Source organism: Ovis aries, chromosome 2 (assembly GCF_016772045.2).
Source record: "Ovis aries strain OAR_USU_Benz2616 breed Rambouillet chromosome 2, ARS-UI_Ramb_v3.0, whole genome shotgun sequence".
NCBI classification, from domain to species: Eukaryota; Metazoa; Chordata; class Mammalia; order Artiodactyla; family Bovidae; genus Ovis; species Ovis aries.
This window is the reverse complement of record NC_056055.1, coordinates 113084472-113110828: the sequence shown is the minus strand read 5'-3', so window position 1 is coordinate 113110828 and position 26357 is coordinate 113084472. Positions and strand designations below refer to the sequence as shown.

The 26357-nt window shown below is 36.9% G+C and overlaps 1 protein-coding gene across 1 annotated transcript; it reads right to left on the bottom strand.

The window, feature by feature from the left end:
- Positions 1-378: 378 nt before the first annotated feature.
- On the bottom strand, positions 379-25919 carry LGSN (lengsin, lens protein with glutamine synthetase domain). The gene is given in 6 exon segments (XM_042242704.1): positions 379-1578; positions 3439-3605; positions 14257-14411; positions 14413-14476; positions 25387-25516; positions 25914-25919. Coding segments are annotated over 6 exon segments (1722 nt in total).
- Positions 25920-26357: the final 438 nt, after the last annotated feature.

Sequence of the window (26357 nt, the reverse complement as noted above, 5' to 3'; positions counted from 1 at the left end):
TTTTAATCATTTAAATTTTGTTTTCTAACTCTTAAGTCTTTTTTATTGTGTAAATATATGTGTTTCCTGCCCCCCCGCCCCCCCCCCCAAAAAAAAAAAGAAACAACCTTGAGTATTTGTGTCTAGGTCAACCAACGTACACAGAGGCAATGATCAAGACTTGTTGGGTTTGCACATCACTGTTGCACCACAACTTTATTGTTTGTTTCTATTAGAATCCTCCCAGTAGCCCCATGTCATCTTCAAATATTTCATGGAACAAAAAAGAGAGAAAGCATTTGTGGTCTTATTGTTATTAGAAAACTCCATCTTTTCTTTCTGGCAAATCAGCAACTTAAAAAAACTCACACTGCTACAGAAATAGTTAAGGGTTCCACTCTAAATAAAATATTCTAAGAATTTATTTCTCTCAGCATCTGTTTCTTCATTTTCCAACTCATATTTCTTCATGGCAACAAAATACCGAATAAAAGTTTCTCCTAGAGCCTGTCTCAGACATTGATCTTCCTCTAGTGCCATGAGGGCATGTTCCAGTTTTAAAGGGATCTCAGAAGGTTTGGCCTGATGAAGGTCTGTGCTGTTCTCTGGACCAAACAAAACACCATCATCGCTGCAAAGTCCATCCAAGCCTGCAGCAATAGTGGCGGCCAGCACCAGGTAAGGATTTGCTGTGGCTGAGCCCAGTTTATTTTCTATTCTAGTGCCTTTCTCACCATGACACTTAACATTAAAAGCACAGCTGTTATCATTGTACCCCCACGTTGTTGGCACACTCTCCTTCAGGTCTTTACTCTCCTTAGAGTAGCGTTTCCTGCAGCTAACAGCAGGGGCCATCAAGCAGCTAAGGGCAGCAGAGTGCTTCAAGAGGCCTGCCAACCATTTTTTCCCAGGAATCGTGAGCTGCTCAATTCCAGAACTGCTACAGAACATGTTTTTCTTCTCATCGACATCCCAGAGACTATGCGACAAAATTCCTGAGTTACAGAATCCAGTCTCGATGAAAAAGCTGGTGATATAATTATACTTCCTTGCCACTTCTTTGACAGCCATTCTGAGGGTAAACGCATTATCAGCTGAACTGATGCCAAATTCAGGCAGAAAACAGATTTCCATCTGGCCAGGCCTGGTAGAGGAGGAAAAGCTCTCAACATTGGCCCCAGTGTGATACAAACCATCCACAAGTTCCTGAATGAACGGCTGGTCATGATTATTTAGCAGTGCTGAAGCAGGAAGAGATATGGTTTTTGAATTGATAATTTCAGGTACACCAAAAATGCAAAAATCATAGATGAAAGCAGAGAGCAGGGAGAAGCCGGCATCCTGCAGCTGGCTCAGCTGCCTTTTGGCGATGTGCCTTGGGGAGGTCAGAAGAGGCTCCCCGGTCACAGTGAACGTGTCACAGATCACCCTGGCTGTTCTCTTGGCCCACGGTAGAACTCTGAAGGTTGATAGCTCTGGCATCAGGACTATGTCACTATTAAAACACGTTGCTCTAATGTGATCCACTTCATTGTCCTTAGGATTTGGTATCAATTCAAGATAACCTCGGGGCATGTAAACACCATGAATCACTTTTTCCTAAATAAGTTAAAGGACAGAGCAATAAACTTTTGAAACTTGAAACCAAACAAAAAAGTTGGGGGATGGGAAGTGGGAGTGGGAGAGCATTACTAATGAGAAAAAAATACATGCTTCATCTGTTAGTTGAAACTAGCTTACTACAGATACATTTTAAATAGTTTAAAATAATATTCTCAAAGGTAATTTATAAACAAGTCAATAGCTTTAAACTTTAGCCTTTGGAGACTTTATATGATCATGCAAACAGCACTCATAAATAAAAGCTATAGCAATAAAGAAAATGTCTTTATGGCAAATGAAAAAAGGTAAAATCTAAAGGAATTATTTGAAATGATCATAACCCAAAGTACTTATAAAATCACATTTTATCACATGGCATAGTTGCTAATACTGCAGATAAGGCTTTATTTCAACTCATTCTATTGTAATCCTCCAAAAAGAGTCAGTAGGCAATCTGCAGTCCTTCTCAGAGAGCTGACTGTGATCACACACAGGACACATGGGACAGAGGAGCCAGGGTTGCTGACCATGGCACTTCTCTCATCACTCACCTTTACAGTCCACTAATGAGCAAACTACCTCATAGGCACAGAGTTCCAAAAAACTTGCCCATGAATGTGCACCTAAGTTATAGTTTCCAGAATGTTATAGCCTTCAAGTCAGCATGACTTGAGTATCACCCACTCTATCTCTAGTCCTAACTTTGTCATTAATTGCTTGTGTGAAGTTAGGCAGGTCATGGTGCTATATGCATGCCTCAGCCTCCATATCTGTGAAACAAGTGTTAGACTAAATGATTGCTGACACATCTTCTGGTCAAATGCTTGTTGGATTCAATGATTTAGTTTTTATTTAACTTTTCTATGTACCACACAACTGGGAAATAATGAAGTATGAAGTTGAATTGACACAAAATTTTTTCGAGAAATTGTGTGGTAGGAATATCAATAAGGTTTCATGTGTTGAAATTTACAGTAATGGGTAGAGAAAAAGCTAACTGTAAAGTTCAGTTCCCATGATGTCAGTGAACATGGTGAGGTTAATTCTGCAAGCCAATTTAGTTTTTATATTACCTCTAAATCTCAAAGAGCATGGCTACTGAGGAGCAGCTGGTACTAGAAGAGGTGACTCTTCTGCATTTGGTATTGAGTCACTGCCTCCTTCACTTTTCACCATCTCTACACATTTTCAAATGTCATTTGACTTGTGTGATCTGAATCTGCCTTTACCAGTAATAAAGTTGATAAGTCAAGCACTATTCAATGACTGTTTAATTTTTCAACCTACTCAAGGACCTGTATATATAAATTTCATGCATATATGTGTAGGCAGATCTAAATAATTTTTTTAAGATACATGTTTGACTTATTTGGAACTCCATAAAAATGTTTTGAAAAATTCCAGTTTTACTCAGTGTAAAGCAAATTAGAAAATTACAATTTAATATTGAAAGTAATATTTAAATAATAACCTTTAGGGATGCTTATTTTTGATACTTTTGTATAATACTGACTGATGTCCCTTCTTAAGAAATGTTTTAATAACACAGTAATCAGTTATTAAAATAAACACATGATATAAAATAAAAAAAACAAACTCAAGTCTCAAATATCTGAAAATGCAGTATTTCTTAATATTATTTTTGAAAACAATAATATTTATTGTCATCAAACTTTCTTTTTATATTTGCTTCTAAGTCTTCTGTCACAGTTTTCTCATATCAAACAAAGGTTAGATTGGTTTTCAGTTTGAATTGTTGTTTAGAGTACAATAAAATTAGAAAGAGTAATAAGGACCATTCACTTGCACATGAATTGAATGAAACGACATTCAGTCATAACTACTTGTAAAACTCACTTGGAAAAATTGTGCAGGGATACTCTTAGACCTGGACACACCATGGAGGTCTGTTGCTTCAAATCGCACAAATTGAAGGTGATTTTTGGCCATCTCTTGTTTAATGTGCTTCATTCTAGAGGAGAGTTGAGGTGCAGTAGAAACTCGAGTGTTGTCCCTGGTGTTATCTATAAAATAAAAAATTATCTGAATCATTAAGTCATGATGAACTGAGAAGTAAAATGAGGCTAAAGAATAGGGAATTAGTCATTATGATAATTAACAAAAGCATCATGTTTCCATGTCTTTGCCTTAGAGCTGGAGATTTTACCTTTCTTAGCCTGCCTTTGCCATATTCCTGAGAACATAGTCTCTAAACAGCCTAAGAGATTATCACTTGGGATGGGGTTCAGTCTAAGAGTATTTGCTTAAATAAACAGAAGTACTTACTGGAAATACTTAGTGAAAATGTCTTTGCTTACAGAAATTAAAATATATTTCCCTCACTGCTGTGGCACCATGTAAGATATATACAGATAAGTATCACTGAAAAGACTTTGAGCTTCTTTGAGCTTCACTATTTTTGAAAACTTAATGATATTTATTAAGTCATCAAAATTTCTTTTTATATTTACTCCTAAGTCTTCTGTCATAATTTTCTCATATTAAACAAATCATAATTTTATAACTGCAATAAGAGGAAAAATGATAGCTCTCTGAAGTGTAATTATTCAAGGCAGAACTAAAATTAACAGTATTAATTATAATTAGCTTTGCATTTCTATTGGGTAAATAAATGCTGTTTGGAAGCTGAAAGTATACATTTAGCTCCTAGGGGAACAATAATGTGTTCTGGTATTCCCCAAATAAAAAGTTACTGTAATATTAAAGGTAAAATTATTTGTTTTTGTTTATTTTCTGTTGGTTTGCTTTTTTATTTCCTTTTCTTTGGCAAAATGACTTTATATCTTTATAATAGCATCTGAATCTAAGATATCTACATCTATTTGTTAAATTCAAAACTTGTGTAAATGAGAATATAGAAGTGTTTTTTGTTTGACTTAGTATGAATAGAATGCTACATTTTTAATTTTAAAAAATAGATATGCAACAAGCAACAAAGGTTTACTGTATAGCACAGGGAACTATCGTCAATATCTTGCAATAATCTAAAATGAAAAATAAGTTCAAAAATAACATGTATATGTATAACTGAATCACACACAAAAAAGAATTCTACTGTTTGAAATTCAGTAATTTTTATCTTTTTGCCAGTTTTTCTAAATGTCCTATGGACATCTAATAACAAGGTATGAGATACAAAATTTTAAATATATTTGTGTAGGATATGATTAATATAAATTAGCTAAATATAAATCTGTTATATTTAAATTATTAATAGCAACATTCAAGAGGCTCCTATTCTTATTTTTTCTGCACTTAACAAAATGTTCTTAGAGAAATGTTAATGTCTCACTATGGTTATATATTTTTTCTTTTCCCATATATTTCTTCTGATTTTTCCTTTATGTGTCTTTGTTTCTTTGTTGTTAATGTGTCTAATGGTTTATCATGTCTATTTTCTTTGTGAATGAAATGGAAGTCATGCAGTCATGTCCGACTCTTTTCAAACCCATGGACTGTGTAGTCCATGGAATTCTCCAGACAAGAACACTGGAGTGGGTAGCATTTCCCTTCTCCAAGGTATCTTCCCAACCCAGGGATCAAATCCAGGTTTTTGACACTGCATGGAGGTTCTTTACCTTTTATTATTAAAAATATTCATCTTTGTTTCATTTAAAAGAAGTAAATAAAATTTAAATACAATTTTTTTTCAAGAATGAGAATGTAGAAGATGAAAAATATAGACTGAGTGTTCAGTTTAAAAAACTTGAAAACTAAAAAATATGTATTCATTTCATGACTTTTAAGATAGTCTACAGATTTTAAAACTTTAGAATTAGAAGAGACTTTGGAGATAAATCATCTAATTTAACCAATTCATTAGCTTGAATCCCAGAAAAGTACAGCCAGGTTCCCTGAAACACACTCTTTGTCCTTCACCAAAATTGAAACTGGAATCCAGACCTTTTGATTCCCAGTGGTGGCTCAATACCATAAAACAACTGAATGTATGAAAAGCATATAGAAAGCTCAGACCCACAGCATGCATCACAAATGTTAGATACTGTCTGAACTTTTAGGTGAGGCAACAGACTGTAATGATTTGGCACAAACACTGAAGCTCATCTGCCTCCCTCCATATCCTGCCTTTGCTTTGGTGACTTTTCTTATCTCGGCTTTCTTATGTGCCTCAGCTTTCTCCCTGACAAAATATTACCTACTTCATGGGCTGGTTGTGATGATTAAACAAGTTACTTAAGAGTTTCAGGTAGACAATAAGCACCATATCAATGCTTTTTGACTCTATCAACTTGGCACAACTACTCTAACTCAGGTAATGGTACCATGATCATGTCTGAATCCGAATATATCAATCTATCATATCACTGATATTGCTGCTGCTGCTAAGATGCTTCAGTCGTGTCTGACTCTGTGCGACCCCAAAGACGGCAGCCTAACGGGCTCCTCTGTTCACAGGATTCTCTAGGCAAGAATACCGGAGTGGGTGGCCATTTCACTGACATTGAACAGCTGTAATTTTAAAACGATGCTTGAATATCATTTTTTGAGATGTAGTTAGGCTTTTAAACCAAAAGACTGACAGTTTAAAAATACAGCTTAAGTAGATTTTAAGTATATGAAGCATGTGGAAAACAAGTTACTTGTTCTATCTATGCAAATATATTAAGAATGCTGTCTTGTCAATGATAAATTTGGCTTCTCTGAGGCTCCACAGGCTTTATAACTACCTTCTATTTAACACAAACAAGCTCTAGCAGTTACATTGTTTTACGCTAAATAAGCAGTTTCTGTGTTTCCAACCTATTATTAACTATTGGGTGTTGTGCCCAAAATGAATAATTCCCCTTAAAGAAAATAAAATATATAGGCATTTTAAAATATGGAAAATTTCAGATAATCAGTATTTTAAATGTAATAAGTAATTATATGTAAATATAAATACATTAACAACATAGAACTCTTATTAAAGAAATAAAGTCATCTTACTGATTCACGAATAATACAATCGCAGATAATCTAGTTCTTTGCTTTATCTGTGTCTTCTAAAATTACTACTATTTTGAAGTTTGTGTGTATCTTTTCCTGTATGTTTTAATTTTTTACAACATATGTACATGCTGAACATATATTGCTTTGCATTAAAAAATCTATATAAATGTTTTCCACTCAAAAAAATTACTACAATAAATGTATGTTATTTTAAAATTAAAAAAAAAGATTTATCCACTCAGTATAGTTTTTTATTGTTGCTGTTGTTGTTACCACATACTATTTATACTGGACATATATCTAGGAAGCAGCCAGAAAAAGAATGACACCTTAATAGAGCTTTATATTATTGAGTGAGAAAACTATAGGCAATAAACATGCCATCAAATACAAAGGGGGGATAATTTACCATGGTGAAAGTGCTGAAAAAGATCACCTGAAGTATTAATTCTATGAGATTTGATCAGAATGTGGACAGGTAAAACCTCTGATTCAGTCTAAGATCACCAAGTTGCACTATGTCTGGGCAGTGAGTGTACCTAGAGCTGCCATAACAAGTACCACAGACCAGGAGGCTTAAACAGATATTTTCTTCCAGTTCTGAAGGGTAGAAATCCAAGATCAAGGTGTCAGCAGCATTGGTTGGTTTCTTCTGAAGTCCTCGCTCCTTGGCTTGTAGGTGGCCATCTTCTTCACATGGTTTTCCCTCTGCATGTATGTTTCCTAACCTTCCCTTCTTATTGAGACACCCCATCAGACATATTGGATTAGGGCCCATCCTACAGATCTTGTCATTGTTGTCCAGTCACTCAGTTGTGTCCTACTCTTTCCAACCCTATGGATTGCAGCACACCAGGCTTCCCTGTCCCTTACTATCTCCCAGAGCTTGCTCAAACTCATGTCCATCAAGTTGGTGATGCAATACAATCATCTCATCCTCTGTCATCCCTTTCTCCTCCTGCCTTCAATTTTGCCCAGCATCAGGGTCTTTTCTAATGAGTCAGTTCTTCACATCAGGTGGCCAGAGTATTAGAGCTTCGGCTTTGGCATCAGTCCTTCCAATGAATATTCAGGATTGATTTCCTTTAGGCTTGACTGGTTTTACCTCCTTGCAGTCCAAGGAACTTTCAAGAATCCTCCAACACCAACATGATGTTGTTGGTGGTCCTGATGGTCCTCCAACCTGAACACTGATATTCAGAAGCATCAGTTCTTTGGTGCTGAAACTTCTTTACGGTCCAACACTCACATCCATACATGACTACTGGAAATACCATAGCTTTGACTAGCTGGGCCTTTGTCTGCAAAGTAATGTCTCTGCTTTTTAATATGCTGTCTAGTTTAGTCATAGCTCTTCTTCCAAGGAGAAAGTGTCTTAATTTCATGGCTTCAGTCAGCATCTGCCATGATTTTGGAGACTAAGAAAATAAAGTCTGTCACTGTTTCCATTGTTTTCCCGTCTATTTGCCATGAAGTGATGTGACTGGATGCCGTGATCTTTGTTGTTTTGAATGCTGAGTTTTAAGGCAGCTTTTTCACTCTCCTCTTTCACATTCATCAAGAAGCTCCTTAGTCCTTCTTTGTTTTCTGCCATAAGGGTGGTGTCATCTGCATGTCTGAGGTTATTGTTAATTTTCTTGGCAATCTTGATTCCAGCTTGTGCTTCATTCACACAACATTTCACATGATATACTCTGGATATAATTTAAACAAGCAGGATGACAATATACAACCTGATATACTTCTTTCTTAACTTGGAACCTTGGGAAACAGACCTTGTTCAGCATTATTCAACAATAATTATGTCTTTTAACACTGTGTCTTTAAATTTAGTCATATTCTAAGGTACTAGGGATTAAGACATCAACATATCAATTTTGAGAAGACAGAATTCAGCCTATAATAATATACTGCCCAGTTTCCATTTCCTTCACCACCTGCCATATTATTTAATACATGTTTACTGTCTTTCCCCACTTTCATGTCAGCTCCAGGAGAGCTTGCCTATTTATTTATTTATATACTCAATGGTATATCTCCAGTACCTATAGCAGGACAGATATATCACAGGCACTCACTGGCTACTTCTTTCATAATTTAATAATTAATGTGATTTAATTAATGAATGAATGCATCTTGTGTGCTTTGATCTTGTCTAATTAAAAAGTAAAATTTGGCATCACATGTTTTGATATGTATCCTAAGTATCAATTTTTTTAATTTATAAATTTAATTCTTTTACCAAATATGAGAGCCTTATTCAATCAAATTTCATTTTCAAGGCATCAACTAATCTGAATTGTCTGAATTTCTTTTCTTCAAATAAATCATACTTGCTAGTTACAATTAAATGTTTTGGTCAGCCCTTCCCAGATGTAAGATGAAGAGCAGGGAGAAATTTGCCAGCTCGGGGGTCATTTGTTTTCTTATAGTGTGGCTCCTGGGTGGTGTTTTCCTTTCTCTTCTTCTCAGAGAATTAATAAATTAAATCATTGTTCTTTTATAGAGGAAATTTTGGATAACCTGGCATAAAAACCAGGACAAAAACAATAAAAAGTCAGAGTTGGGGGAATTGCTTCTTGGAAAAAAATACAGGTTTTAATAAATTCAAAGTAGTTATTACAGAGAAGAAAATATCATGTTGAAATTCCTTACATTTATTTTAAGGATTGACTTTAATATTTATTTTGAAATTATTTATTGGTGGTTTGTTTGGAGTTGTGAACTTTCTCATGCTTAGGGCCTATAAAAAAATCCATCTCTGGGCCAAAGCAGAAGATTCTGAATTAACCAAACTGAGTCCATCAATAATTGTATTTACACCCCTTGTCATAGTTGATTGGTGCAAAGAGAGCTCATGACACAGTTCTCTCCTCAGATACTGAGTCTAAATTCCATTTCTCTCTTATGGCTGAAACTACATAAAACAAAAGCCACAAACTGTGGAAGAGCTAATGAGACCACCAGATGTTTTCTTATTAGCCTTCCTAGGATTTTGAAAACTTTAAAAAATTATTTGACATACATACTAGAAAATTTCATATAAAAATCTTGAGCTCAAGCTTCCCTTGAAGAAAGAGAACAATTTGGAACACTGGGTGAACATTTCTCCACCACAACCATTGGCTGGGACTCTGGGGTGGCCTTCAGATGGGGTATGTATGCAGCTTCTAATTCATGGGTTGGCAAATGTTTTCTGTAAATGGGTATATAGTAAATATTTGCAGCTTTGTAAACCATGCAGTCTGTGTTGGTTGACATGTCATCTATGTCATTATAGACTAAAATGAGACATAGAAAATACAAGTTTATTTACTGAAAGTGGTCAGTAAACTGAGCTTGCATCTGGCCATAGTTTGTCATCCTCAGCTCTAGTTTCCTCATAGCCTGCACTCACTACATTCTCACCAGCCAATTTCATTCATCAGCATTATCTGCCTGGCCTCTGTGGTATTTATATTAATATAATAGACATTGATGCTTAGAGACTGTTGGTGCTCATGTTCTTTGCTTCATGGAGAAATTAATGAAGCCACAGAGAATTATAGAGATGATAGATTATATGAGTTTTCCCCAAGATGTTGATACACTAAACCCTGGAACTTATAGAATATGTTAAACTACAGGGAAAATGGGTCTTTGCATATGTAATTAAGGTTATGGACTTTAAAACAGGTTCTGGTGAACCCTTAAAAGGAGAGAAATTTATTCAGCTGTAGGCAGAAAAGATGTGTGGAAGAAAAAGAGTTTAGAGAAATTCCAAATATGAGAAGGATCTGAGGCACAACTGGCTCAGAGATAAAGAACCAGAGGCTTCCAGGAGCTAAGAGCCACACCAGTTGGCAGGCAAAAAGGAACCAGAAATCTCAGTCCAGTGACTGCAAAGAACAGTGTTCTCCCAACAATCTAAATGGTCTTGGAAGTGTATTGCTTCTTAGAGTCTCTGGCTAAAATCTGAGATGGACAACACCTTGACTTTGGCTTTGCCATACTTGAAGTAGAGAAATCAACTGTGCCAGCCCAAACTTCTAGTGTACATAACTGTGATATAATGAATTGCGTTCTTTTAAAAAGATAAATTTGTTCATAGACAACAGAAAACTAATATATATGGAGTCTTGATAGTGTTCACACTTTGCCTCTGTCATGCTTAGGCTTTGTATGTAATAGAGAATTTTACCTTGCTCCTAAAGAGCTCTGGCCTTTACACTTAGCCCTGATGGGTAATATATAATCCCTTAGGATGTCCTGTCTGATGAGGACAGGATGTCTTTGGTCTGTGGCCAAAGTAGAAAGTCCAGCAATGTCATTTATTATTGAGTCACGTGGTATCAACTTGACCCCAGTGGGCCTGGAGACTGAGATCAGCTGTTTGGAGCTGACTGTGGAGTCGACCGTGGAGCTCCAATAAAAACTGGGCACACCAAGGCTCAGGTAAGTGTCCCTGGTTGCAATACTTCAATTACTTTGTTGCAAGTCATTGCCAAGAGAATAGTGCTGTCCATGTCTTCATTAGGAGAGAACAAATGGGAGCTACAATTCGTTGGACACTTTATCATGAATCTTTTCCATTGATTGACTTTAATCTGCATTTCTTTTCACTGTAAAAAAAACCATAATCTTGAGCATAATAGCTTTCCGTGAGTTCTGAATTCTTGTAGCCAATCACAAAAAAAAAAAAAAAAAAAAAATTAAGGAACATCTCATTTTGAAACTGGTGTCAGAAGTGTGAACAGCTGGTAGACACTGTACTTCTAACCTCACACCCTGATATATTTTTACTTTTCCAAGCCTTGTTTCTTCAGTCTTTTCATTATGAATTCCCATGTGGAATAAATAGCTTTTAAACTATTTTAAATTAGTGTCTATCTCAAGGATCCCAATTTTTTGACCAATTCACTCATAAGCCAAAATAGCTATATTATTGTTGATAACCCAAGAATTTATAATAGCAGAATTTCTAGTATCTGACCTTAATTTTAGGTCTTTAATCAATTTAGAGTTGGTTTTGTGTGTGTGTGTGTGTGTGTGTGTGTGTGTGTAGGGTTCTAATTTCATTCTTTTACATGCAGCTGTCCAACTTTCTCAGCACCCCTTACTGAAGAGTCTATCTTTTCTCCATTGTATATTCTTGCCTCCTTTTTCACAGATTAAATAACCATAGGTATGTGGGTTTATCTCTAGGCTTTTTATCCAGTTGCATTGATCTATATTTCTGTTTTTGTGACAGTAACATACTATTTTTATTTGTAGCTTTGTACTATGTCTGAGGGCTTCCCTGGTGGCTCAGTGGTAAAGAATCTGCCTGCCAATGCAGGAGACATGGGTTCGATCCTTGGATTAAGAAGATCCCATGGAGAAGGAATGGCAACTCACTCCAGTATTCTTGCCTGGGAAATCCCATGGATACAGGATCCTGGCTGGCTACAGTCCATAGGGTTGCAAACAAGTCAGACAAGACATAGTGACTAAACAAATACAACACTATAGTCTGAAGTCAGGGAACAGAGTTTGGAAGAATCTCTTTTTCTTTCTCAAGATTGTCCTTGGCCATTTGGAGTCTTTTGTGTGTCCATACAAATTGTGAAAACTTTCATTCTAATTCTGTGAAAATGCTGTTTGTAATTTGATAGGGATTGCTTTGGATCTGAAGATTGGCTTCAGTAGTCATTTTGACAATATTGATTCTTCCAATCCAAGAACATGTTATATCTTTCTATCTGTTGTGTCATCTTCAATTTCTGTTATAAGTATATTATAGTTTTCAGAGTACAGGTATTTTGTCTCTGTAGGTAAGTTTATTCAAAGGTATTTTATTCCCTTTGATGTGATGGTAAATTGTATTGTTTCCTTAATTCTTTCTCTGGTTTTTCATTGCTAATGGGTAGAAATGAGAGAGGTTTCTGTGTATTAATTTTGTATCTTTCAATTTTACTGAATTCACTCATGAATTTTAATAGTTTCATCTTTAAGATTTTCTTAGTATAGTATTATGTCTTCAGCAAAAACTGATATTTTTACTTCTTTTCCAGTTTGCATTCTTTTTCCTCTCTGATTGCTGTGGCTAGGATTTTCAGAACTACATTGAAAAAAACTCTTAGAGAAAAGCATAGGCAGAACACTCTCTGACATAGCATTATCTTTTTTTGATACACCTCCAAGAGTAATAAAAATTAAAACAAAAATAAACAAATGAGAATTAATTAAACTTAAAAACTGTTACACACTAAAGAAAACCATAAGCAAAAAGAAAAGACAACTCACTGGATGGGAGAAGATATCTGCAAATGAAGCAACAAACAAGGGACAAATCTCCAAAATATGCAAAAAGCACATGCAGCTCAATATAAAAACAAACAACTTAATCACATAATAAGTAGATCTAAATAGACATTTCTTCAAAGAAGACATATAGATGGCCAAGAGGCACATGAAAATATGGTCAATATCACTAATTATTAGGCAAATGCAAATCAAAACTAAAATAAGGTATCACCTCACACCAATTAAAATGGCCATCTTCAAAAAACCTACAAACATTAATGCTGGAGAGGGTATGGAGAAAAGAGAATCCTTTTACACTGTTGATAGGAATGTAAATTGGTACAGCCACTATGAAGAACACTATGGAAATTCCCTAAAGACTGAAAACAGAGCTACCATATAATCCAATAGTCCCACTCTTGAGCATATATCCAGAAAAAAACATAATTCAAAAGGATACATTCACCCCCAAGGTTCATTGCAGCACTACTTGCAATACTAAATATCCATTCACGGAGGAATTGGTAAAGAGGTGGCACATATATACAATGATAATTATTCAGCTATAAAAAAGAATGCAATAATGCCATTTGTAGCAACATGGATGAACTAACAATTGTTATACTGAGTGAAGTAAGTCAGACAAAAACAAATATCGTATTATATTGCTTATATGAGAAACAAAAAAAAAGGTAAAAATGATCCTATTAACAAAACATAAATTGAGTCACAGATATAGAAAATAAACAGGGATATTAAGCAGGGAATGGGGGATGGGTAACTTGGGAGACTGGGATTGACATATATGCACTGCTGCTGCTGCTGCTGCCAAGTCACTTCAGTCGTGTCCGACTCTGTGTGACCCCATAGACTGCAGCCCACCAAGGTCCCCCGTCCCTGGGATTCTCCAGGCAAGAACACTGGAGTGGGTTGCCATTTCCTTCTCCAGTGCATGAAAGTGGAAAGTGAAAGGGAAGTTGGTCAGTCGTGTCCAACTCAGCGACTCCATGGACTGCAGCCTACCAGGCTCCTCCGCCCATTGGATTTTCCAGGCAAAGATACTGGAGTGGGGTGCCATTGCCTTCTTTACTATATATAAAACAGATGACCAATGAACCTATTGTGCAGCACAGGAAACTCTATTCAATAATCTACAATGACCTGTATGGGAATAGAATCTAAAAACTAAAAAAAAAAAATAGAATAACAGATTTTCACTTTTAGAAAAGACTTGAGAGATCATCCATTGCAACTCTTCATTTTTCAGGTGAGCAGCCTACTGGGCAAAGAAACCTAAAGCATTTTTATAAAGTGATAGGTGTATAAATTGCAAGTATTCTGACTCCCAAGATAACATCCAACATCACATTATCATTAACTCAGATACAAATTTGAGATTAGTGGCTACATCCATAAAAGAGTTTGTTCCATAGTCCTTACCAGTATCACTGGAGTTTGGGTGAAATTCACCACCAGGAGCATTGATTAATGTTGGAAGGGGCAATGGTTTTATCACTACTGTCTGATCTTTGGAGTCCTTGTCATCTGGTGTCAAATGAGATTCAGGAGAGCCAGGCACCATGACTGGTTTGTTGGTGGCACACTCTGAGGTTTCTATTTTTTCTGTAGAAACAAACAAAAAAAAAAGTGTTAAGACCTTCTGCCCATTTTTGATTAGGTTGTTTTCTTGATATTGAGTTATGTAAATATTTTTGATATTAATCCTGTGTTTGTCATGTCATTGCAAATATTTTCTCCCATTCCATAGATTGTCTTTTGTGTTTTGTTGATGGTTTCCTTTGCTGTGCAAAAGCTTTTAAATTTATAGATACCATTTGTTTATTTTTGTTTTTACTTCTTTTGCTTTGCTCTAAAGAAAATATTGACTGATGTAAGAAAATATTGTCACAATTTATGTCTTCTAGGTGTTTTATTGTGTCATGTTATATTTAGGTCTTTAAACCATTTTGAGTTTGTTTTTGTGTATGGTGTGATGGAGTGTTCTAATTTCATCGATTTATATCCAGCTGTTCAGCTTTCTCAACACCAATTGCTGAAGAGACTTTTTTTTCCCTTCCATTATATAGGTTTGCCTCCTTCGACAAAGATTAATTGACCTTAGGTATGTGGATTTCTTTCTAGGCTCTCTATTCTGTTCCATTGATCTGTTTGCCTGTTTTTGTGCCAATACCATGATGTTTTGATTACTGTAGCTCTGCAATATTGTCTGAAATCTTAAAGGATTAGACCTCCAGCTTGTACATTTTCCTCAGGACTTTGGCAAGACTGAGTCTTTTTTGGTTCCATATAAATTTTAGAGTTGTTTGTTCTGGTTCTGTGAAAAATTTCCTGGATAATTTGATAAGGTTCTGATTAAATCTGCAGATTACTTTGGGTAGTATGGGCATTTGTGCAAAATGAAGTAGACATGTCTCCAAAGGAACATCCACATAGCCAACAGGCAAATGAAAAGATGCTTAACTTCACCAATTATGATTATAATCACCAATTATGGCAAATCAAAAACACAGTGAGGTATCATATCACAGCAGTCAGAATGTCTATCACCAAAATTTCTACAAAGAAATATTTGATAGAGTGTGAAGTCTCTTATACTGTTGGTGGGAAAATAATGGATGGGAAAATGGGTGCAGCCATTATTGGAAAACTATATGGAAGCTCCTTAAAAAATTAAAAATAGAGCTACCATAAGATCCAACAATCACACTCCTGGTCACATATTCAGAAAAGACGAAAGTTTTAATTTGAAAGGATACGTGTACCACAGTGTTCATAACAGAACTATTTACAATAGTCTAGACAAGGAAAAGAAATGCAAAAAGGCAAAATGGTTGTCTAAAGAAACCTTACAAATAGCTGTGAATAGAAGAGAAGCTAAGGCAAAAGAGAAAAGAAAAGATATACCCATCTAAATGCAGAGTTTCAAAGAATAACAAGGAGAGATAAGAAAACCTTCCTCAGCAATCAGTGCAAAGAAATAGAGAACAACAATAGAATGGGAAAGTCTAGAGATCTCTTCAAGAAAATTAGAGATACCAAGGGAAAATTTCATGCAAAGATGGGCATAATAAAGGACAGAAATGGTATGAACCTAACAGAAGCAGACGATATTAAGAAGAGGTGGCAAGAATACACAGAAGGACTATACAAAAAGATCTTCATGACCTGGATAATCACAATGGTGTGATCACTGATCTAGAGGCGGATATCCTGGAATGTGAAGTCAAGTGGGCCTTAGAAAGCATCACTATAAAAAAAGCTGGTGGAGGTGATGGAATTCCAGTTGTGTTATTTCAAATCCTGAAATATGATGCTGTGAAAGTGCTCCACTCAATATTCCAGCAAATTTGGAAAACTCAGCAGTGGCCACAGGACTGGAAAAGGTCAGTTTTCATTCCAATCCCAAAGAAAAGCAATGCCAAAGAATGCTCAAACTACCACACAATTGCACTCATCTCACACGCTAGCAGTAATGCTCAAAATTCTTCCAGTCATGCTTTAACAGTATGTGAACTGTGAACTTCAAGATGTTCAAGCTGGTTTTAGAAAAGGCAGAGAAACCAGAGATCAAATTGCCAACATCCATTGGATCATTGAAACAGCAAGAGAGTTCCAGGAAACATCTATTTCTGCTCTGTTGACTATGCCAAATCCTTTGACTGTTTAGACCAAAACAAACTCTGGAAAATTCTAAAAGTGATGGGAATACCAGACCACCTGACCTGCCTCTTGAGAAGTCTGTATGCAGGTCAGGAAGCATGGAACAACAGACTGGTTCCAGGTTGGGAAAGGAGTACGTCAAGGCTGTATATTGTCACCTGCTTATTTAATTTATATGCAGAGTACCTCATTAGAAATACTAGGCTGGGTGAAGCACAAGCTAGAGTCAAGATTGCCAGGAAAAATATCAATAACCTCAGATATGCAGATAACACCACCCTTATGGCAGAAAGTGAAGAAGAACTAAAGAGCCTCTTGACAAAAGTGGAAAACTCAGCATTCAGAAAAGTAAGATCGTGACATCTGGTCCCATCACTTCATGGCAAATACATGTGGAAACAGTGAGATACTTTTTGGGGAGCTCCAAAATCACTGCAGATGGTGACTGCAGCCATGAAATTAAAAGACAATTGTTCCTTGGAATAAAATTTATGACCAACCTAGACTGCATATTAAAAAGCAGACATTGCTTTGCCAGTCAAGGTCTGTCTAGTCAAAGCTATGGTTTTTCCAGTAGTCTTGTATGTATGTGAGAGTTGGACTATAAAGAAAGCTTAGTGCTGAAGAAATCAGCTTGATGCTTTTGAACTGTGGTGTTGGAGAAGACTCTTGAGAGTCTCTTGGACTGCAAGGAGATCCAATAAGTCTATTCCAAAGGAAATCAATCCTGAATATTAATTGGAAGGACTGATACTGAAGCTGAAACTTCAATACTTTCACCACACGATGTGAAGAACTGACTCATTTGGAAAGACCCTGATCCTGGGAAAGATTGAAGGTGGGGGGAGAAGGGGACGACAGAGGATGAGATGGCTGGATGGCATCACCGACTGGATGGACATGAGTTTGAGTGAACTCTGGGAGTTGGTGATGGACAGGGAGGCCTGGCGTGCTGCAGTCCATGGAGTCGCAAAGAGTTAGACACATCTGAGTGACTTAACTGAACTGAACTGAGTCATGGAAACAACACAAATGCCCCTAATGTATGACTAGCTTAAGAAAGTATGGTATATGTTGTTGTTTGTTTCTTAGTTGCAGTCATGTCCAACTCTTTTTTTAACCCCCTGGACTGTAGTCTGCCAGGTTCATCTCTCCCTGGGATTTCCCAGGCGAGAAAACTGGAATGAATTTGTTTCCACTTCCTTCCCCAGGGGATCTTCCCAACTGAGAGATCAAGCCTGTGTCTCCTGCACTGGCAGGTGGATTCTTTACCACTGAGCCACAAGGGAAACCCCCGAAGCTTTGTTTTGTTGTTTAGTCACTAAATCATATCTGACTCTTTTGGGACCCCATGGACCATATCAACAAGGTTCTTCTGTTCATGAGTGTTTGCAAGCAAGAATACTGGAGTGGGATAAATACAGTGGAATATTTGTTGCTGTTGTTCAGTCGCTCAGTCGCAACTCTTTGTAATCCCATGGACTGCAGCACTCCAGGCTTATCTGTCCTTTACTATCTCGTGGAGTTTCCTCAAATTCATGTCCAATGATGCCATCTAGGCATCTGACCCTCTGTCACCCCCTTCTCCTGCCCTAAATCTTTCCCAGCATCATGGTCTTTTCCAGTGAGTCAGATCTTCACATCAAGTGGCCAAAGTATTGGAGCTTCAGTTTCAGCATCAGCCCTTCTAATGAATATTCAGGGTTTATTTCCTTTAGGATTGACTGGTTTAATCTCCTTGCTTCCCAAAGGACTCGCAAGAATCTTCTCCAGCAACACAGCTTGAAAGCTTAAATACTTTGGCGCTCAGCCTTCTTTATGGTCCAAATATCACATCCATACTTGACCTTTGCTACCAGAGTGATGCCTCTGCTTTTTAACAGTGTCTAGGTTTGTCATAGCTTTTCTTCCAAAGAGCATATATCTTTTAATTTCATGGCTCCAGTCACCATCTGTAGTGAGATTGGAGCCCAAGAAAATAAAGTCTGTCACTTTTCCACTTTTACCCCATCTATTTGCCATGCAGTGATGGGACTAGATGCTATGATCTGAGCTTTTTGAATGGTGAATTTTAGGCCAGCTTTTTCATTCTCCTCTTTCACCTTTGTCAAGAGGCTCTTCACTTCTTCTTCACTATCTGCCATAAGGGTGGTGTCACCTGCATATCTGAAGTTATTGGTATTTCTTCCAGCAATCTTGATTCCAGTTTGAGATTTATCCAGCCCATTATACTGCATGATGTACTCTGCATATGTTAAATAAGCAAACTGACAATATACAACCTTGACAGACTCCTTTCCCAATTTTGAACCGGTCCATGATTCCATATCTCATTCTAATTGTTGCTTCTTGACCTGAATACAGGCTTCTCAGGAGACAAGTAAGGAGGTCTGGTATTCTAATTAAAAAAACAAAAATTTCCGCAGCTTGTTGTGACCCACACAGTCAAAGGCTTTGACATATTCACTGAAGCAGAAATAGATGTTTTTTTAAAAAATTCTCGATTTTTCTGTGATCTGAAGTATGTTGGCAATTTGATCTCTGGTTCCTCTGCCTTTTCTAAATCCATCTTATATATATGGAAGTTCTCAATTCACGTACTGTTGAAGCCTAACTTGAACGATTTTGAGCTTTACCTTGCTAGCACGTGAAACGAGTATAATGGCACAGTATTTGAATATTCTTTGGCATTGCCCTTCTTTGGGATTGGAATGAAAACTGATCTCTTCCAGTCTGGTTTCCACTGCTGAGTTTTCCGAATTTGCAGGCATATTGAATGCAGCACTTTCACAGCATCATTATTAGGATTTGAAATAGCTCAGCAATGTCATCAACTCCGACTCCACTAACTTTGTTCATAGTGATGCTTCCTAAGACCCACTTGACTTTGCACTCCAGGATGTCTGGCTCTAGATGAGTGATCACACCATCATAGTTATCTGGGTAATTGAGAACTTTTTTATATAATTCTGTGTATTCTTGCCACTTCTTTTTAATATCTTCTACTCCATTATGTCCATATAATTTCTGTCCTTTATTGTGCCCATCTTTGCATGAAATGTTCCATTGGTAGCTCTAGATTTTCTTGAGCAATCTCTAGTCTTTTGCATTCTATTGTTTTCCCTTTATTTCTTTGCATTGTTCAGTTAAAAAGGCTTTTTAATCTCTTCTTGTCATTCTTTGAAATTCTGCATTCAAATGGATATATCCTTTTCTTTTCTCTTTTGCATTTTGTTTCTTTCCTTTCCTCAGCTGATTGTAAGGCCTCCTCAGAAAACAATTTTCTCTTGTGTCATTTCTTTTTCTTGGGAATGGTTTTGATCACCATCTCCTATACAATGTTACAAGCCTCCATCCATAGTTCTTCTGGCACTCTGTTTACCTGATCTAATCCCTTGAATCCATATGTCACTTCAACTGTATAATCATAAGGGATTTGATTTAGGTCATATCTGATTGACCTAAGTAGGTGGTTTCCCTACTGTTTCAATTTAAGTCTGAATTTGGCAATAAGGAGTTCATGATCTGAGCTACAGTTTGCTCCCAGTCTTATTTTGCTGATTGTGTAGAGCTTCTCCATCTTTGGCTGCAAAGAATATAATCAATCTGATTTCAGTATTGACCATCTGGTGATGTCCATGTGTAGTCATCCCTCGTGTTTTTTGAAGAAAGTGTTTGCCATGACCACTGCATTTTCTTGACAAAACTCTGTTAGCCTTTGATCTGCTTCATTTTGTACTCCAAGGCCAAACTTGCCTATTACTTCAGGTATCTCTTGACTTCCTACATTTGCACTTCAATCCCCTATGACGAAAAGGACATCTTTTTTTGGTGTTTGTTCTAGAAGGTCTTGTAGGTCTCCAAGAACCATTGCACTTCAACATCATTGGTTGAAGCATAGACTTGGATTACTGTGTTACTGAATGGTCTGCCTTGGAAATGAACCAAGATCATTCTGTCATTTTTGAGATTGCACCCAATTACTGCATTTTGGGTCTTTTGTTGACTGTGAGGATTTTTCCATTTCTTCTAAGTGATTCTTACCCACAGTAGTAGATGTATTGGTCATCTGAATTAAATTTGCCAATTCCCATCCATTTTAGTTCACTGATTTCTAAAATTTTGATTCACTCTTGCTATCTTCTGTATGACTACTTCCAATTTTCCTTGATTCGTGGACCTAACATTCCAGGTTCCTTGCAACATTGCTTTCTACAGCATCAGCATCATCATCACTTACACCATCAGATATATTCACAACTGGGCATTGTGGTTGCCTGGTTTGGCTCAGCCTCTATTCCTTATGGAGCTATTTCCCTGCTCTTCTCCAGTAGCATATTGGACACCTACTGACACCTTTCATATCTTTTGTGTCATATCTTTTTGCCTTTTCATAGTATTCATGGGATTCTCAAAGCAAGAATGCTGAAGAGGTTCACCATTCCCTTCTCCAGGGGACCACATTTTGTCAGAACTCTCTATTTTGACCCATTCATCTTAGGTGGTCTTGCATGGCATAGCTCATAGTTTCATTGAGTTACACAAATCTGTGATGCATATGATCATTTTGGTTAGTTTTCTGACTGTGGTTTTCATTCTCTCTGTCCTCTCATGGATGAGGATAAGAGGCTTTTAGAAGCTTCTTGATGAGAAGACTGGCTGTGGCAAAAACTGGGTCTTGTTTTGGTAGGCAGAGGGACTTGTTCTGGCAGGCCATGCTCAGTGAATCATTAATCCAATTTTCTGCTTAGTGATGGGGTTGTCCGCTTCCTGTAGTTTGATCTGACCAAAAGACTTATACCAGCACACTGTGCCTCCCAGGAATACTGCTGCCAGTGTATCTGACCCTGAAGCAGGCCACTGTCAACCCACACCTCCACTGGAGACTCCCAAACACTCACAGGCAAGTCTGGCTCAGTCTCTTGTAGGTTCATTACTCTTTTCTCTTAGGTCCTGGTGCACACAAGGTTTTGTTTGTACTCTCCAATAGTCTCTGTTTCTTCAGTCCTGTGGAAGTTCTGTAATCAAATCCTGCTGACCTTCACATCAGATTTCCTTGGTATTCTTAGCCTTTTGCTGGATTCCCAGGTTAGGAAGTCTGTGGTGGGGCCTAGAACTTTTGCAACAGTGTGAGAGCTTCTTTGATATTTTTCTGCAATTTGTGGATCGTCCACCTGGTGGCTCTACGGTGGGGCTAGTGGCAACCTCCTCCAAGAGGGCTTATGCCATACGCCACTCCTCCCAGGACTCCTGAAGCCAGTGCCTGTGTCCCCACAGCAGGCCACTGCTGACCCATGCCTCTGAAGGAGACCTTCAAACACTCACGGGCAGGCCTGGTTCAGTCTCTTGTGGTTACTGCTCCTGCCCCTGGGTCCTGAGGCACACAAAGTTTTGTCTGTGCCCTTCAAGTGTCTCTGGAAGGTATTACTGGAATATTAGTAGGTTGGTACAAATGTAATTGTGGGTCTGGACCACAAAGTTTAAATCATTATAACTAAACTCAAACACATCTTTATTAATCAAAATAGGAACCATTGCAATCAACACATTTTTGTGAATGAGAGATAAGTTTCTTTATTCCTGTAGTGCAAAAGACCACGCTTTGGGATTCAATGAATTCTTGGAAAGCATTTTCTGCTTCTTACGGATTGTGGAAGCATTTTACCTTCAAAAAGTTGTTGAGATGCTTGAAGAAGTAGTAGTCAGTTGGCAAGAGGTAAGGTGAATATGGTGGATGAGGCAAAACTTCGTACCCCAATTCATCCAACTTTTGAAGCAGTGGTTATGTGATGTGCATTAGGGTGTTGGCATGGAGAAGAATTGGGGCGTTTCTGTTGACCAATGCAACCAGGAGTTGCAACTTTTGGTGCATCTCATCGATTTGCTGAGCATACTTCTCAGATATAATGATTTTGCCAGGATTCATTAAGCTGTAGTGGGTCAGACCAGCAGCACATTTTTTGCTGTGAGTTTTGCTTTGGGAAGTGCACTGGAGCTTCTTCTCCATCCAGTCGCTGACCTGGTCATCACTGGCTGTCATATAAAATCCACTTTTCACCTCACATCACAATCTGATCGAGAAATGATTCATTGTCATTGTGTAGAAGAAGAGAAGAGGACACTTCAAAAGACGATTTGTTTTCATTTTCAGTCAGCTCACTTATTGAGCCTTTCCACCTTTCCAATTTGCTTCAAATCCTGAATGAAGCAAATGGTCAAACTTGAGTTCTTTGACAAATTCTTGTCTAGTTGTAACAGGATCAGCTTCCATGATTTCTCAAAATTCACTGTTGTCAAGTTCAGATGACTGGCCACTATGCCCCTCATCTTCAAGGCTCTCATCTCCTTTGTAAAACTACTTGAACCACTACTGCACAATACGTTCATTTGCAGTTTCTGGACAAAATGAGTTGATGCTGCAAGTTGTTTCTGCTGCTTTATGACCCATTTTGCACTTGAATAAGAAAATCTCTTGAATTTGCTTTTTGTGTAACATCATTTCCATAGTCTAAAATGAATATAAAATACATAACAAGTAATGTCATTAGCAAAAAAAGTGCATTAAAATAATGTATAACATAGCCACATTTATTTAAGAATGTGTTCTAACATCAAGCAGCAAAGTTCGACACTGGCAAAACCGCGATTACTTTTGCACCAACCATATATATATACATATACAAGCGCTGCTGCTGCTGCTAAATCGCTTCAGTCGTGTCCAGTTCTGTGTGATACTATAGATGGAAGCTCACCAGGCTGCTTTGTCCCTGGGATTCTCCAGGCAAGAACACTGGAGTGGGTTGCCATTTCCTTCTCCAATGCATCAAAGTGAAATGTGAAAGTGAAGTCGTCCAGTCGTGTCCGACTCTTCACGACCCCATGGACTGCAGCCCACCAGGCTCTGCCGTCCATGGGATTTTTCTAGGCAAGAGTACTGGAGTGGGTTGCCATTGCCTTCTCCGAAATATATATATACACATATATGGATACACATACACACACACACAGACAATGAAATATTACTCAGCCGAATATATAAATAAATAAATGAATAAATAAATATTGCTATCTGCAGAAACATGTATGGACGTAGAGATCATCCTACTGAGTGAAGTAAATCAGACAAAGACAAATATATATCACTTATATGTGGAATCTAAAAAAAAAAGATGAATCTATATATAAAACACAAACAGAATTATATTTTCTGTAGCAGATTTATGGTATTCACAGAAACAAACTTTTGGCTACCAAAAGGGAAAGGGAGAGTGGGAAGGGAAAATAAAATAAGAGTAAGGGATTAACAAACACATATGTGTGTGTTAAGTCTCTTCAGTTGTGTCCGTCTCTTTGCAATCCCATGGACTATAGCCTTGCAGGCTCCTCTGGCCATGGGATTCTCCAGGGAAGAATACTGGAGTGAGTTGTCATTTCCTTCTCCAGATAGACACATATCACTATATATAAAACATGTAAGCAACAAGGACTTACTATATAACAAAGGGAACAATATTCAATATCTTGTAATAAACTATAACGGAAAATAATTAGAAAAACTGTATATAACTGAATCACATTTAAAAAAAATTATTTTTACTTTATTTTACTTTACAATACTGTATTGGTTTTGCCATACAATGACATGAATCCACCACGGGTGTACATGCGTTCCCAAACATGAACCCCCCTCCCACTTCCCTCCCCATAACATCCCTCTGGGTCATCCCCGTGCACCAGCCCCAAGCATCCTGTATCCTGCATCGGACATAGACTGGCGATTCATTTCTTACATGATAGTGTACATGTTTCAATGCCATTCTCCCAAATCATCCCACCCTCTCCCTCTCTCTCAGAGTCCAAAAGTCCGCTCTACACATGTGTGTCTCTTTTGCTGTCTCACATACAGGGTCATCATTGCCACCTTTCTAAATTCCATATATATGTGTTAGTGTACTGTATTGGTGTTTTTCTTTCTGGCTTACTTCACTCTGTATAATCACATTTTTATATGCCTGAAACTAACACAATATTGTAAATCAACTATATTTACAATTTTTAAAAAAGTAAGAAAAGTGTTAAAACATGTTGAAACTGTTTTCAACTGTCTTTCAATATGATATGAAGAGGAATACTTAAGAAAATAATTTATTTCTAGGCAGTGACATATCAAATAAGGGGCCATAGGGGTAGTTCATCCTAGTTGCAAGCCATATGGAGATGCATTGTCTGCAAAGAATTTTAAGAGTAATAAACTCTACAAAAGTCTGACTGCATTTTATTGTTGCTATGCACTGACCATTCTTACTGCCCCTGCCTTAGAACACTACTGTTCCTGAATTGAGAGTGCTGTCCAAACTAACTCCTAGGTTCAATGCTGTTTCAAATTCACTGGAGTCTATTTGGAATTCCAAAATGTGGTATGAAAACATGAGCCACTCCTTTACTGTGGCTTGCCTCAGTAATGATCTTTGCACTCATTCTCAGAGCAGAAATATGCTCTCTTTTTACTCATATGTTCCTTCAGTTCTCTCTTTCCCCTACTACTATCTTAGTTCTATCTCCCTTTAAATTCTAAATATATATACATATATATTTATCATTTTATATATTTATATTGTAAACATATATGTTCATCCTTTATGCTGCCTATGTAGGGGTAAGTTTTTTTTTTTTTTCAACTTTGCATGTTTTTATTTTTTATTTTTTATTTTTTATTTTTTAATTTTTTTATTTTTTAGTTTTTTATTTTTTACATTTTAAAATCTTTAATTCTTACATGCTTTAATTTTTTGCTTCCTCTAAAAAAAAAGAAAAACGCGTTATGAAAAAGAGACCAGATAGAGATTGTCTTTGATAACATATTCTTGAGGAATTATAATGGTAAGATACCTTTTGAATTGGATATATCCATTTCTTCTACTTCAGTTGAAGAAATATGTAGTTTAGTGACTTTCTCTCTTGTCCCCATCAATTTACTCATACTGCTGGCCTTAGTTTCATTATCTTCATCTCTTGTGTCCTAAAATAATCAATAAACAAAAAGTCATAAAGGGAAAAAATGATTGGATAGCCAAATATAAAAGTGACTATAGAGAGTTTTACAACAAGGTAAATTTTGTTGTTTCCACATCTACTTGAATAATTCAAAATTAAGTTGCTCAACATTGTGCTGACAAGATGGATTTTCTTTATCTTCTTTATATTTGGTACAGAAAATATCATGACATAAATGAAAGTTTTGCTCAACGAATCAAGATTTTCTATCATTATTTTTTACTCTGGGATATTTCATATTATATTTTTTTCCTTAAGTAATTTCACCAAACCCATTTTAGCTAAAAAACCTTTCCTCTATAATTTTTCTCTCTTTTTAGAATCTCTAATGTTTTTGAACCAAAGCATTCTCTTCTCCTTACCCTCATCCTAATGGCATCAATATTTATTGAATGCTTTGAAAAAGCACATGCTTTTGTACAATGCTATTTTGTGACTGTTTTATATATGTAAAACAATGTCATGCTCAAAGTGTTTTATAGCTTGGAAAAGCCTACAGAAAAACATTTTAAAACAAAATAATCTAACTTCAACACCCTAGTTATAATCTTTGACAGGATCCTTTGACAGAGTTGTCAAGGGCTGTTCTCCATAGGGAGCTGGACACTGAGGCAGGGCTAAAGAGCTTTGATGTCTCTGCCTCATCAGCAGACAGAATCACCCCTACTATCTTGGGACTCAGCTGAAATAAATAAGAATATATCTTTTTCTTTTTTACTCTATTTTTAATTGGAGGATAATTGCTTTACAATATTGTGTTAGTTTCTGCCATACATAAACATGAGTCAGCCATAAGCATACATATG